Source organism: Seriola aureovittata, chromosome 11 (genome assembly GCF_021018895.1).
Source record: "Seriola aureovittata isolate HTS-2021-v1 ecotype China chromosome 11, ASM2101889v1, whole genome shotgun sequence".
NCBI lineage: Eukaryota > Metazoa > Chordata > Actinopteri > Carangiformes > Carangidae > Seriola > Seriola aureovittata.
In genome coordinates this window covers 11,908,154-11,921,511 of record NC_079374.1, presented here as the reverse complement: position 1 = coordinate 11,921,511, position 13,358 = coordinate 11,908,154, and the positions used below count along the sequence as shown (strand labels likewise).

At 39.9% G+C, this 13,358-nt stretch overlaps 2 protein-coding genes across 3 annotated transcripts; one reads left to right on the top strand and one right to left on the bottom strand.

Annotated features, from left to right (window-relative positions):
- Positions 1-270: 270 nt before the first annotated feature.
- Positions 271-9,768, bottom strand: LOC130177708 (NAD(P)H dehydrogenase [quinone] 1-like). Of its 2 annotated transcripts, XM_056389626.1 has the most exons (7): positions 9,156-9,768; positions 8,863-9,059; positions 1,317-1,481; positions 1,093-1,223; positions 896-1,009; positions 716-817; positions 271-638 (listed from the first exon to the last, which is right to left on the bottom strand). In XM_056389626.1, the coding sequence occupies exons 2-7, from the start codon at positions 8,873-8,875 to the stop codon at positions 339-341; spliced, it is 825 nt and encodes a 274-aa protein (XP_056245601.1). In that variant the 5' UTR covers positions 8,876-9,059; positions 9,156-9,768; the 3' UTR covers positions 271-338. The 2 variants fall into 2 exon arrangements, with proteins under 2 accessions (XP_056245601.1, XP_056245603.1); XM_056389628.1 differs by lacking the exons at positions 8,863-9,059; positions 9,156-9,768 and adding an exon at positions 1,621-1,646.
- A 2,565-nt stretch (positions 9,769-12,333) lies between these two features.
- On the top strand, positions 12,334-12,672 carry LOC130177654 (helix-loop-helix protein 2-like). The gene has a single exon (XM_056389555.1). It carries the CDS (start codon positions 12,334-12,336, stop codon positions 12,670-12,672), a length of 339 nt encoding a protein of 112 aa, XP_056245530.1.
- Positions 12,673-13,358: the final 686 nt, after the last annotated feature.

Here is a 13,358-nt window from a genome sequence, read left to right as displayed (position 1 = left end):
AAAATACTTGTTGCCAGCATGTAACAGTCAGTGTATGTCTCCATTAAAGCAGGACACAAGTCCAACAACCATGCAGTGGTTAATGCATTACACACAAGACTGTAGAAGATGAGTGAAATATTGTACAAATGCTGACCATAAGTCTTTTTCCATGACGATTACCTGGCTGTGCCTTCTGTATATTTACAACTCAGTAGGAACCATTGGTCCAGCCCTTCATCAGGGAATAACCAGCAAGAAACTAACCAAGACCGTATGCATTACAAGAACTCAGAATATTAAAGTCAGATTTATTGTAATTGAAGACAGGTATGACACTAAATGGAGCCCTGCATTTTTCAGACTCCACATTTCATCTGGTTGTTTGGTGGCAGTCGTTTTCCCAGGTGGATCCCCACTGTAAGTCCAAACTCCTTGGTGGCATTTTTCTCATGGACCTCAGGCTTCAGCTGGAAACCCTTCTCCACGTCAAAGCAGTCCATGGGAGTAAAGGTAAGCGGCTCTTCTCCCAGGAGAAGAGGCAGCCGTTTACGCCATTCCTCCAGCATGGTGCTGCGAGCCTGAGAGGCAACGTGAGATGGAGCCCAGAAGATCTGAGGGGCCAGAACCTGGAAGCCACAGTAGTGCAGAATACCGTTCTGAAGAGAGAAATAGTGTTAGTTATTGGTCAAATTACTGGGTGTTTGATTCAGTTCATTCATGCAGAAAAATATACCTGCAGTGGCCACAGTGTGACATTCATGTCTCCATTGATGCCAGTTGCACTGAACATGGACTCATGAGAACCAGTGGTGAAGGACAACACGGTTTTCTTGTCCTGTGCAGAAAAGTCAAGAAATTGAGTTGAGAGTTGGGCTTTAGACTAGTAATGCAGACCTCTTGCTTGATCCCTTACCTTGAAGATTCCATGGCTGTATCGCTTATCATGTGAATAGGCAAAGCCCAGGGTGAGTACCCGGTCAAACCAGCCCTTCAGGATTGCAGGAAGAGAGAACCAGTACATGGGGAACTGAGAAAAGCGAAGATGTTAAAATTAGTTTTAGTAAGAGCTTAGGGCTTAGCACAAACACATTACTGCCACTCAGGCTCTACCTGAAAGATGATTAGGTCTGCTTCAGTGACTTTACGTTGTTCTTCAGTGATGTCAGCAGACAGTTTCCCTTCCTCCCACGCCAGTTTTGTCTCCTCTGCGTAACGAAAGTGTTCCGCATTCTTAGGTTCCCCTGCAGCAACAAAATAAAGAGTTTCCTGTAGTGCTGAAGAGCAATCTAAAAAAAAGGTATGACATTTTTAATGCCTGTAGGAAATGTATATACCAGTGATGTCTTCAGCAGTAGCAGTGGCTTTAAACTTCATAGCATACAGGTCAGATACTTCCACCGTGCACCCCTGAGCAGTTAGAACTTTTACTGCAGCATCTTTGGCTGCAGCGCTGAATGAGCCAGCGCTCTGATGGGCGTACACAATCAACACTTTCTTCGCTGCCAAGACAAAAATTGCAGATTTGAAAATGTTATCATCAGACACAGTGAAAGCCAAACCCAAATGTGTGATATTCAATCTTAATCAGAGAATCGAATAAACACTCCCAAACTTTTCAACAACTCCAAAGAAACTCACCCATTTTCAACTCCTCAAAAAGCAGTTTAACCCACTGCAGAACTCAAGATGCTGCTTTTATACACCAGGCCTTGTTGCTCATTTGCACTCTCACAGGTGCTGTCAGTCAGCAATCAAGATCATTAACCAATCAGCAGGCGATGTAGGAGTATCTCTCAGGACTTTTTTTTTTTACTGACTCTGGAAAGCATTTTTAAACAGGGAGTGGAATTTATGTCCCACTAAAAGCCAAGACTATGTAGATTTTATCAGTGAAGCAGCTGCTGATTTAGCCACTTTTAAACACAGGGTAAATTTACCATAGTACTCTTGCACATGCATCTCCTACTAGTAATGTATGTCTTCCTATTTTAGCCTGGCCAGAAAGAGAAAGAGTCAATGTTTGCCCGGGCCTGGGTTTTTGTGTCCATTCTATATTATGTGTGTGGGTATTTGAGAGCATGCGTGTCAGTCTTTTTCCCCTGTCTACAAGATGTTTAAAAATTGTGTGCCACTCCTTGTGTCTTCAAACCACATCCAAGCAAATGTGGTTGAGTGATCCTCTCACTCTGCTGTTACTGGTTTTCATCTCTGTTTGCCTTTACATTACTTTCCTCTAAAGAAACAGTTGCCTGCGGTTGACTCCGCTCACGAATGTTTCCCCCGTAAAAGAAAATAGTCTCAGCAATGGGCATCAAAGGCAGACATGGGCTGGCACACATCTGGGACCAAAATCAGTCCTAAGTACCATCTATGCAGGCACTGTGAGGGGGTGGGTGGTGAAGGTGGTGGTGGGGGTGAACAACTGCTTCACATTAGTACATAGGCACACATGCATGCAAAGACACCACATGAGTGAGACATATGGATACGCTTTGTCATCTGTCTTTCCTCCCATTGTCTCTCCTTTTTCTCAGTCATTGAGATTGATTTGAGTTTTAAGGGTTTGCAGGTATTTGTCAAACCACCCCATGGACTGTTCAAATTTAAAATCATGAGAATCATGAGGCATTCTGGTGTTTATGAGGCCGGCTCTTTTCATCTCTGGGGCCTCTCTATTTTTTACACCATCACCACACACGTATGTTGGTGTTCACTGCGCCTCACACCGAGCCGCTGGAGGCATTCCCTCTGTTGTGACAGGAAGGGATCATGTGTTTTTTTGCTGGGAGGTACGTTTTCATGGATTGTGATGTATTGAGCTACATGATCCCAGGCTGTTTTGTTGCAACATTGTGTGCTGTGCTCAATAGTATGTTTCACACTTTCTTCCACATGTGTCAGGTATTTGACGTGTGCTTTCTCGAGGCCTGGTTCACAGGTTTCATTCAGGCCTCCTGGTTTTTGACGCACAACATAAAAGGAACATCTGCAGGCCATCTTTAGGATTCCCTTTACAGTACCAATAACAGGCAAATTATAGCATACATAGGGGTATAAAAAAGGTACAGGCACAAAATTACAGAGGATTTCAGGATGTTTTACTTCATAGTAAATTCTGGTTAATTATATTAAAATATAACCTACAGTGCCATCATGTGGCCAAGCTGAGAACATACAGCAATTTTGCCCTCTATATCTTGCCACACTTTAAATAAAAATGCTCAAACATAAATAAGTTGCAACACCATCCAGATGCTAGAAAAGTAAAATAAGATTTGATTATTTATTGTAAATGTTACAAGGACCAAACACCATCCTGTCTATGGATGGATTAACAAACTGGTTCAATCAGCCTGTGCATATTCTCATTTGTCCAGTTCATAGTATCCTAAAGGAGTTTTAAATCGAAAAAACAACTGGACTTGATTATTTGTCTGGGAAGACGTTTCACCTCTCATCCAAGAGGCTTCATCAGTTCATGTACGCATCAGGACCAGTCCCAGCCTGTGTCCTTTAGGAAACTGGTTCAAGTTCTGTCATACTGAGTGTCTGAGTTGAGTAAGGTTACCACATTTGGTCCAGTAATTATTCATATCATACTTTTGTTGATTTGTTTTTCCTACAGTTGCAGAGCATATATTACAGCTGCAGAACAAACAAACAAGTTTGGCAGTAGCAACAATTAGTTTACTAGAAGAAAATGTTACCTGCATCACTGGTGCCCTATGATGATTCACTATGTTTATCCAGTAGTTTGTGTCTCTTTTACGACAGGATTTAGACAATATCCTTTTCATGTATTGCACAAACAGAATCGTGAAGTTCAGGTGAGGACAATTTTTTTAAAATAACATAACATTTTGAATATCTATCTGTACATACTATATTGCTATACTATATTATTTATTTATCTTTTGTAAATTTTTAATATTTGATTTTCTCATTTTGAATTTCTTTTGTGCTGTCCACTTGGCTGCTGTAACACTGCGAATTTCCCCCCTACAGGACTAATAAAGGACTATCTTATCTTATCTTATCTTATCTCATCTTATCTATTTGATTAAAATGTCTTTGGAAAAGAGGAAGAACTGCAATGGGGTGGGCTGGGAGCACCTTTTTTTGTATTTGTGCTTTGGACCTCATCGTCCCATACTCTCATTGCCATCCTTTTATTTACCACTAAATGGCGATAGTAGCTGGGTTCTCCTCCAGTCAAGAGATTAATTTGATTCAGTTTATGGTTTAATCACAGTTTGTGAATATCTGCCAGAGGGCTGGGTGGTTAAGGCCAAAGTGAGTAATGGCCATCCAGATGGTGAGTCATGAATTATCCTATATACTGGCAGAACAGAGTCATTGTAAAGCATGCAAACTGCAACCTTTAACAGATTAATGTCACTGATCTAATCACTGAGATGACTATAAGTAAACAGAGCACCAGGGTTTACTGTACTTCTTGATACTTTTGGCAGACTCTCGGCACTGCTGCTTGGCAGGGGTACAGATCATAAGTAATTGAAAACATGGCAGCCAGAGGAAGCTGAAGTCTTGCAGAGGCCTCTTTAAAAATTGTGGGTATCTTGCAGAGCAGGGCTCTTTCCCAAGTGATCAAACGCATAAGGTTTCTCTGGATAACGGAGAGTACTTTTCACATACGTGTTATCACTACTTGATGGTAAATTTATTATCAACATTGGACAAGATAAATCATGTGTGACTGAGATGAAAAAAATAACCTGTGTACTATGAGTATTTCCTTGACGTACAAGTCCACCAGAGAGCAGCTTACACCAGTTGCCTCACTTGCAGTGAGGACATCACCATCTGTCTTCACTTTGACTTGGTAGCAGCTGCACCATTGTTGGATATTCATACAGCATTTGGAGTTGGAGGATGTAATAAAAGTTTGTGATTGGTTAAATATTATATTCATATCAGGCAAGAGCTCCGTTTTATAAAGTTATATCAAACAGCTGCTTCTGTGGTTTCCACTCTCAATCCAAAAGCTGCTGTTGTGATTTTCTAATGAAACCGAAGTGGCCACAAGTAGGAACATCTGGTGTGTCCTTAAAGACTTGAGCGTGTTGTTGAGTCAGTGTTGACAGTGCAACAGAGAGCGCTAACAAGCAAGAGTCTGTCATTTGTACGCATATTCATTCAAAGTGTTGCCGTAAACACACATATCTAATCATCTGCTACATCTGATATATATTAGATATTTTGATTATCACCTGAAAAACTGAGTCAACTCTTTTATCCTCTGACTGTTTTTACTTTTTCAAAAACCATGTACATGTACATATATATATATATTATATATATATATATATATAAATGTACTGTATATATATCTTACAACAGGCATTATAGGCGTCATATAATAATAAAAATTATAATAATAATATTAACATCTCACAATGCCTTGTGTATTATCAAAGACAGTCTGTGCATATTACATTTTAGAATTACTTCTGACAGAAGTAGTTTGCATTCCTGGTTGGTATAGACCAAGTCCTCAGCTCCATTATAAAGGTACAATAAGTATTTGCTATTGCTATCAACTGTAATTCTGATTTTCCTGGCAACAGATGGTCCTGAAATAAGGAAAGGTTCTTGCCTCCTGTTGCAAGTAAACAAAAAAGAAAGCAAAGAGAAGAGGAAATGAAGCCAAATTGACATTGTGCATTTTCAAAATAGATAGAAATAAAGAATCTGGGGCGTCGTGTAGCGTAGTGGTTTAAGCAGGCGCCCCATGTGTAGAGGCTACAGTCCTCACTGCAGTTGGCCCCGGTTCGAATCCCGCATCGGACGGCCTTTCGCTGCATGTCATTCCCCCTCTCTCTGCCTCCCTGTTTCCTGTCACTCTCCACTGTGCTGTCCATTAAAGGCATAAAAGCCCAAAAAAATATACTTAAAAAAAAAAAAAGAAATAAAGAATCTGTATAAAAGTGCAGACACGACCTTGTGACTTTGATCACTTTGTGTCTTCTAGCTTGCCATTACTTTTCTCTTTCACTCTTTCAGGTTAAATGTGATTTTCAATGCTCCCTGCCATTTGCATTTTTTACATTTTGTTGAGTTTGAAAATTCTTATATATTTTAACTGCTATACTTCAGTGGACCAACAAATGCAACATAATCTTTTTTCTCTCTCTTCTGTCGTCATCAGGATAACAAGTCATTATATGTTTGTCAGCCAAGTAGGGTTTCCTGAGCCGTAACCCCTGAAGGCAACACCATAAAGTGATGTTCACTGAACTGTGATAGCATCTAGCAGTGAAACACTGTATTATTAATAGACTGAATGATAGACAGACCTTGTGCATATTTATTCAATGTTACAACACAAGCGCGTACTGAGATAAGAGTCACTGCTTCCAGAGTAAAAGCTCTGAGAGAAGTGAGAATCTCCGTCTTTACCTCTGTCACATTAACGTGTCTTACAGCTCTCCACTGTCCATTATTTGCCCCCTGAGGAGCTAGAAACAGGTGTTCTCGGTATTGTCTGTCTCACTGAAGTGGTTGAAAAGAAGTCCTGTTTAAGTAAACAACAAACTGAAGTTGCTGTTTTTAAGTTTGAAGGAGACAATTCTTAAACTTTAACTCGCATTAAACATCACACAGGCATTTCCCAGGTGTAATTGTCAGGTGTGCAGCAAATCCATCCACTCTGCTTTTCCATTTAAGCTTCTCTGTATCAATTATATTTAGTTAAGGGTCTGTTTAGTGCCTCATCCTCCTCCTCAGAGTTGTTCTTTCAGTTTCAGACAGTTGGGAATTTTGTGCATCGGCCTGAAAGCAAAACGGAATCAAGTGCCAGATTGGAATGAAAGCTGTATTTAATAAAGTTGTTTGTTTTGTTGTCAATAAACAGAAGACGGGGGGACAGCTCCATTGAATTAAATCAGGACATTGCTCTTCACTTTACTTGATTAACAGTTTTTCCTTAGGCCTATACTTCCCATACTTAAACGTTTCCTGAAAAGAAATAAGGAGACTCTATTCATAGGGAAAGGTTAGAAAACTGTTCGCTCTTATGTGTTGATTTTAAAAACACTCTTCAAAAGAACTGCTCCATTTAAAAAGTTAATATTTATTAATCATTAATGTATAGTTGTAAAATGTATTCCTTCATATACAGTATGTTTTGAGATTGGCTTGCCAGTAGATAAATTGCATAATGTGGGTTTAACTGACCTGCTGTACACAGATTAAAAGATCCCATATTATGTTGGCTGGAATAAATCAATTGGAAGTGTAACAACCAGAAGTCTGTCAAATAAAGTTACTACACACTTATTAACTAACTTTTCTGTGACCTGTAATGAAATGGACAGTTAACCAAACTAAAGGGACTATATACGTGACACATTATATACAACTAGATGATGTTGAGGTGTCAATAAGTAGCAATGTGTTTAAAGTAATGGGACTTTTTTTTCATGCCACAGACCATAGCTTTCATAACAAACCAGTTCATGGTTTGGTAATTCTATCTTCATATATAATCCTCATGTGTCACCCTAAAATCACACACTGTAAATGCAAATGTTGAAGTAGTTTAATTTTAATTTGATCCCTTCCTCAGTCGTCCTTTCTGTCTGGTTACCATCTGCTGTCATATTTTGTTTCTGCTGATTTGGAATCAGATATCTAATCAATCAGCTTTGTCACCATGGTTACAGCGGTGAGGAGGAAGAGGGGAGTGGAGGAAGGAAAGAGAGGTGAGACCATACAGCTGCATTTCTCAAGGCTTTTGGCACAACTTCCAAAAGAAGAAGAAAAGAATGAAGAATCGACTTTATCCTCTTTAATTCATTATTGAAGGAAGATGAAGCACTTCAGAGAAATAATGTCAATAACAAAAGCCTTCATCACAAATTACACTTCCATGAATAATGCATTTGTTGGGGAAAAAAAAGATGGGCAAGAATTGACTGATTGTATCAGGGCTGCAATAATTATTTTTCATTGTTTATTAATCTGGTGATTTTTCCCCCGATCAATCAACCATTGATTTTTTAAAATGAAAAGAAAATACTGAAGAAATACATATCACGAGTTCCCAGAACCCCAGGTGACGTTATCCAGTTTGTTTTATCAAATCAAGGGTCCAAAGACAAAAAGTTACTCAATTCAAAATGATATAAACAGAGGAAAAACAGCAAATCTTCACTTTCAAGAAGCTGCAACCAGACAATATTTATCATTTTGTGCTTAATGTTAAATCATTAAACCAAATTGATGAATTTTCTGACTGATAGATTATCGACTAAGATAAGAACCCTGGGAAGATGGGTTCAAAATGAAAGTCATCTTATTTAACACACACACACACACAAGTGCATGCATGAACAGACGAGGAGGAGGAGATGAAAATGTAAGGCTTGTGGCTCTGGCCTTTAAACAGATGGTGTCCAGACTGAGACAGATGAGGGAGAGAGGGAGGAGAGGACACAAGAGAGACTATGTGGAGAGTGGCACAAGGCAAAGAACTGAAATTAGAGATTCTGCTGAAATCACATGGTTACTGCTGTTCAGGGGTCCAATTTTACACACACACACAGCTAAGACAGCATGCTTTTTGTATAACTAAATTTAAATATTTCAAATGCAGGTGGGAAAGAACATTAGAACAGATTAGGTCATTTGGTTGATCTCTAAATCATCTTGGCATTGCTTGAACGTTATGCATGGCCAGGTGTTTAATGTAGACACCCAGTTAATCTCTAATAACCCGTAGAGTTAAAATTCTGACAGAATGGATGAGTGGATCGGGCATCACATAATCATCGAGCCTCCTTTTGAGGTGGGCTGCAGTCAAATGAAAGGTAGATAAATAAAGTAGCAAAAGAAGAATAAATACAGTTTATTTCTTACTCTTTGTTGCCATGGTTTCCTGTAAGTCACAGTGACTCGTCGATCCAAACTTTGTCTCTTTGAATGCCGATGCGCATGGTGATCAGGATGGAGGATGAATAAACGAAGGCCATTAAACATATATCCAATCCAACAAAACGTTTTATTCTCTCTTAATTAAACATGAAAAGAAGGAAGACACACATGGGCTCCAGGTTCTGAAAGGATAATAAAGATCAAAATACTAATTAAAGAAATAACGATGAAGAAGCTTCTCAAAGACAAACAAATTGAAGGAGTAACACACTTCTTACCAGAAACTGCCACTCCATGTGAAGGTGAAAAAACAGTGAATAAATGGAGTGAAGCCCTTAAATAGTCTTGTCGTGCCCAGTTGAACTCTATCAGGTAAATGAGGGGTGGAGGGAGAGAAAACAAGAGCCAATCAGTGATAAGGAAAGGAAAGGAAGTGAGGTAGGTGAAGAAAGGAAGAGGAAAATCAAAGAAAATAGGGATCTTTACAACATAATACTTGCAGCAGAAGGGCAGAATTGACATTATATAGATGATATACTTCTTATATGTGATCTATTTACTGATTTATGTGATTTGTTTGATAAAACCACCCGACAGAAAAGAACACCACAAGAGGAGACAATGGCTTTGGCCTGTAACAGTACAACCCTTTGTCTTGGTCTCATGGTCCGCTCCGTTCTTGTTTTTGGTTTAGATTTTTTTTTTTTTCTTTTTTGAATGATGTCTGTTCTGCAATTACTGCAGACAGCTGGGTTACAGCGAAACACACACTACAGCCACTACACACACACACACACACACACACACTCATGACCATGTCAACATCACACCCTCCAACCCTCAAGAGACTGACCGTGTCTTTCATTATATACCACGGAGCAAAGCTTTTCTCTGTAGCTCTCCCCTGAGTATTTTAAGCCGGGATGTTTCTTTTTTTTCTAATTGTTGTACCCACTCTTTTAAAATGTGCAGTGTATATGATGTTGATAGTTTAACAGTAAATCTGATGTTATATTCAGTGGAAATGAAACAGCTACATTAGGCCTAAACAGACTGAGGAAAAGCAAAGTAAAGGAGACATTTCCTGCCCTCGAATCCATCAGGTCATCACTTAGAAAGATACTCAAATATTCATGTTTACTAACACAACTATTTTGAGAAATCATCCTCATCACATTACGTGTCTTTCCTCCAGTGATGAGCAGTGTATCCAGGCCATTTCCCAGTTGACAAGAAAGAAATGGTCACATGGTGGTTTGGAGAGAATGATAATGATGTTAGCCATATGCCAAGGCCTTCTCAATAATCACACATGATCCCAACTGAGCATTTATGGTGCCATTTCTGACAGCGTCTGAGGAAACATTTTCTACCATCGGCACAGAGGTGGAGGCCCATCGGTGATTTACTCACAATGATTATGTTAGTAATGATTAGCACTGACATTTCCCTCTTAGAGATGAGCAGATCAAAATGCCAGAGCCACAAGGCTACTCCTACCACATCTGACCACACACAACAGACTACAAACACACAAACTCATCCACAATATTAGGCTGTATACTATTCTATATTTCAAATAGCTTTCATGGCAAAAGATAGAGAAACCTTTATTAAAGTTGGTGTCCATCTTTTTTTATTCTTGTTTGGATAAATGAGCTATTTTAAAGTTCAGCTCTCAATTCATTTTCAACACAGACTGCCTATCCCTTCCCAATCTCCTAACCCGGTGCCTCTATCACCACTGGGCCTATTAAAGTGCTGCAAATGGCAGAGCATGTGGTGAAATTTTACAGCTTATGATCAAACCAAGTGCTATCCACAGGCCCACTCACCCCTCTTAAAAGCCTGTCTTGTCACCAGCCCCAGCTCCACCAGCACCGATATGACCCAATCTTCCTTGACTTGAAGGCTTTTAATGAAGTCTTTTAATGGGTAGACCACAGAAGATGTTTCAGTCTTACCCCGATGGAGGCTTTTTTTCTTTCTTTTTTTTTGTTTCTGAGATGAGACTTTAAAACAAATTTTACAAAATTTTCTTTCTATTTAGACACAGGTGCACACTTGACCTTACACAAGTGAAATCTTGGAAAACATGGCGTCAGTGTTAGCAGTTTCATGTCACGTGGATTTTACTCAAATGACTTTCATCGACAACACAGAGTGAAACGTTTGCACAAACAAATCTGACAGTGAACGTCTCTCCTGAATAAAAGTGAAAGAAGGGAGAGGTTTGGACAAATAAACACCCTCTTATTATCCCGCCTTTTATGGAGAGATGTGCGGGGGTGGGGGAGAGGGGGGGTCTTATCTTGCGCACATCCAGGCAAAGGTTTGATGAAAGAAACAGACAGAGCAACAAACCAGACTGTCTCTCACACTGAAGGAGGAGATGCGTATTAGACACCATGATGGACAGGGATGAGGACGAGCCGGACTGCATGTCTACTTCACCCGAAGTCAAACCTAACCCCACGTCCTGTTCGCAGCTCTTTAACTCGACTTAAACGAATCAAAACCAGGGACAGCATGGAGGCTAATGGGGAGAAAACTTTACCCACCTGCGCTGACTGTTTACTAACGAAGCTTTATGTGACATTTTGAATCAGCTGCATCTGGTTCTTTGAATGAGCAAGGTAAGTTCAAATTTTAATGTTGTTCACTAATAGTGATTCCGCTCAGGCTCAGCTGATCGCAGAACTAAGATTGTGTAAAACTTTAAAAAGGCAACTCGTGTAAGAACCATGATGAAATTGAAACACAAAAAGAATAGAGAATTGACCTTCCTAGCTTCTCCTTCTGATCCCTGATAAATAACAAGTTTAACGCAGAAAAGAAATACGGTAGCCTATAAGTTACATCAATAAGAATGTTTTCCTTAAAACAAATAAAGAAACGCTTCCATCAATTTCCAGTGTTAATTATTTTTACAAGGCAGAATATATTCTGTTTTCTACCGCATATTGATTCGACTTTTCAATTGTTTTAACTGAACAAAACAGAATTTAAAATATTTATTATTTTACTAAATGACTCGATAGTGCACCTGCTGTTTGATTTTGTGGTTAGGAAATTGTTTCAGCACCTCGGACAGCGCCGGTGGCTGAGTAACAGTCACGAAGTCCCGTCACAAGGGGGCAGCACGAGTCCCTCATATTTTAGGGCTCTTTGTCCCATAAATGTTTTTCAACTTGGCCAAGAAAGAATAGAAATATGACAACTAAAAAAAGCGACAACCACAGATGTAACGAACAGAAAGAATCACATTATTGCTAAAATAGGCTAATAAAGGCTAACTGTAAGTCTAGCCTACTACAAAGCTAATTCTAGTTCCTAGTTCTTGGTACTTTATCATAAAGTTACAACAGAAGTCAAAACAAAACATCACAACAACAGTATTTCAACTAACTTCTGCTGTTGTTCTCAGGACATTTGCAGCTTGAGGACAGGAGCACGATGCTCAGTCCTGACCGGCCCGAGCCCGAGCTGTGCTGGGGACAAACAGACACAGAGACCCCGTTGGACGATGCTCAGTGTGGCTCCATGTCAGCCGAGCCCGTGCACGTGCCCGCCCTCAGCAGGGAGGAGAAGAGGCGGAGGAGGCGCGCGACGGCTAAATATCGATCCGCGCACGCCACCAGGGAGCGGATCCGTGTAGTGGCCTTCAACTTGGCCTTCGCAGAGTTGAGAAAACTGCTCCCAACGATCCCACCGGACAAAAAGTTGTCCAAGATTGAGATCCTGCGACTCGCGATTTGTTACATCTCCTACCTCAACCACGTGCTGGATGTTTAGGCTGTAACGTGGTGCCCAGCTGGAGGAAGGACAGAGGCAAAATTACTATCTGATAACAGCCAGGAAGGATATTGATCCAGGATTTGAGAAACACCCTGTATGTGAGGGGTTAAAGGTCATGTTAAACTGGTGGAGTTCCCCCGAACACTGACACACTGTAGCCTGCTGCAAATCCTGTGGTTGTTATGGGAATATCACATTGACTTGTCACCTTGGGAAACAGCAGCAGCCTGCAGCACTGCTGTAGGCTTGCGGTCATGGAAAGGATGGAGAGAATGTGAATTATTTCTGAGAGCTGCTGTATGATATTTATGTTTCCAAACTACTAAAACATTTCAGTGCTTGACCTTGTACGCCTTGTCTTTAGTCTGCTGGCCTCTATGTTGTGACTTGGATTCCTGTTTGCACCAATTTGTAAATATATTTATTTCAAATAGTCAAGTAGTCTTTTGTGCGCTTTTGCTATGTGGGATTGAGCTGCAGCTGAATTTGCATTCAAAATCCATATGTTGGAAATAAACTGTGACAGCTTAAAATGTTTAAGAACCCTGTTTATTGCTGTTATATAACAATATCTCCGAAGCCATTAGGTTTTGGTTTTGCAGAGGCTGATTTCAAGGCCTTTTTAGATTTCATCTTAAAATGTGTCTTCTAAAAGCATTTTTATTTGAGATTTTTATTTTTAT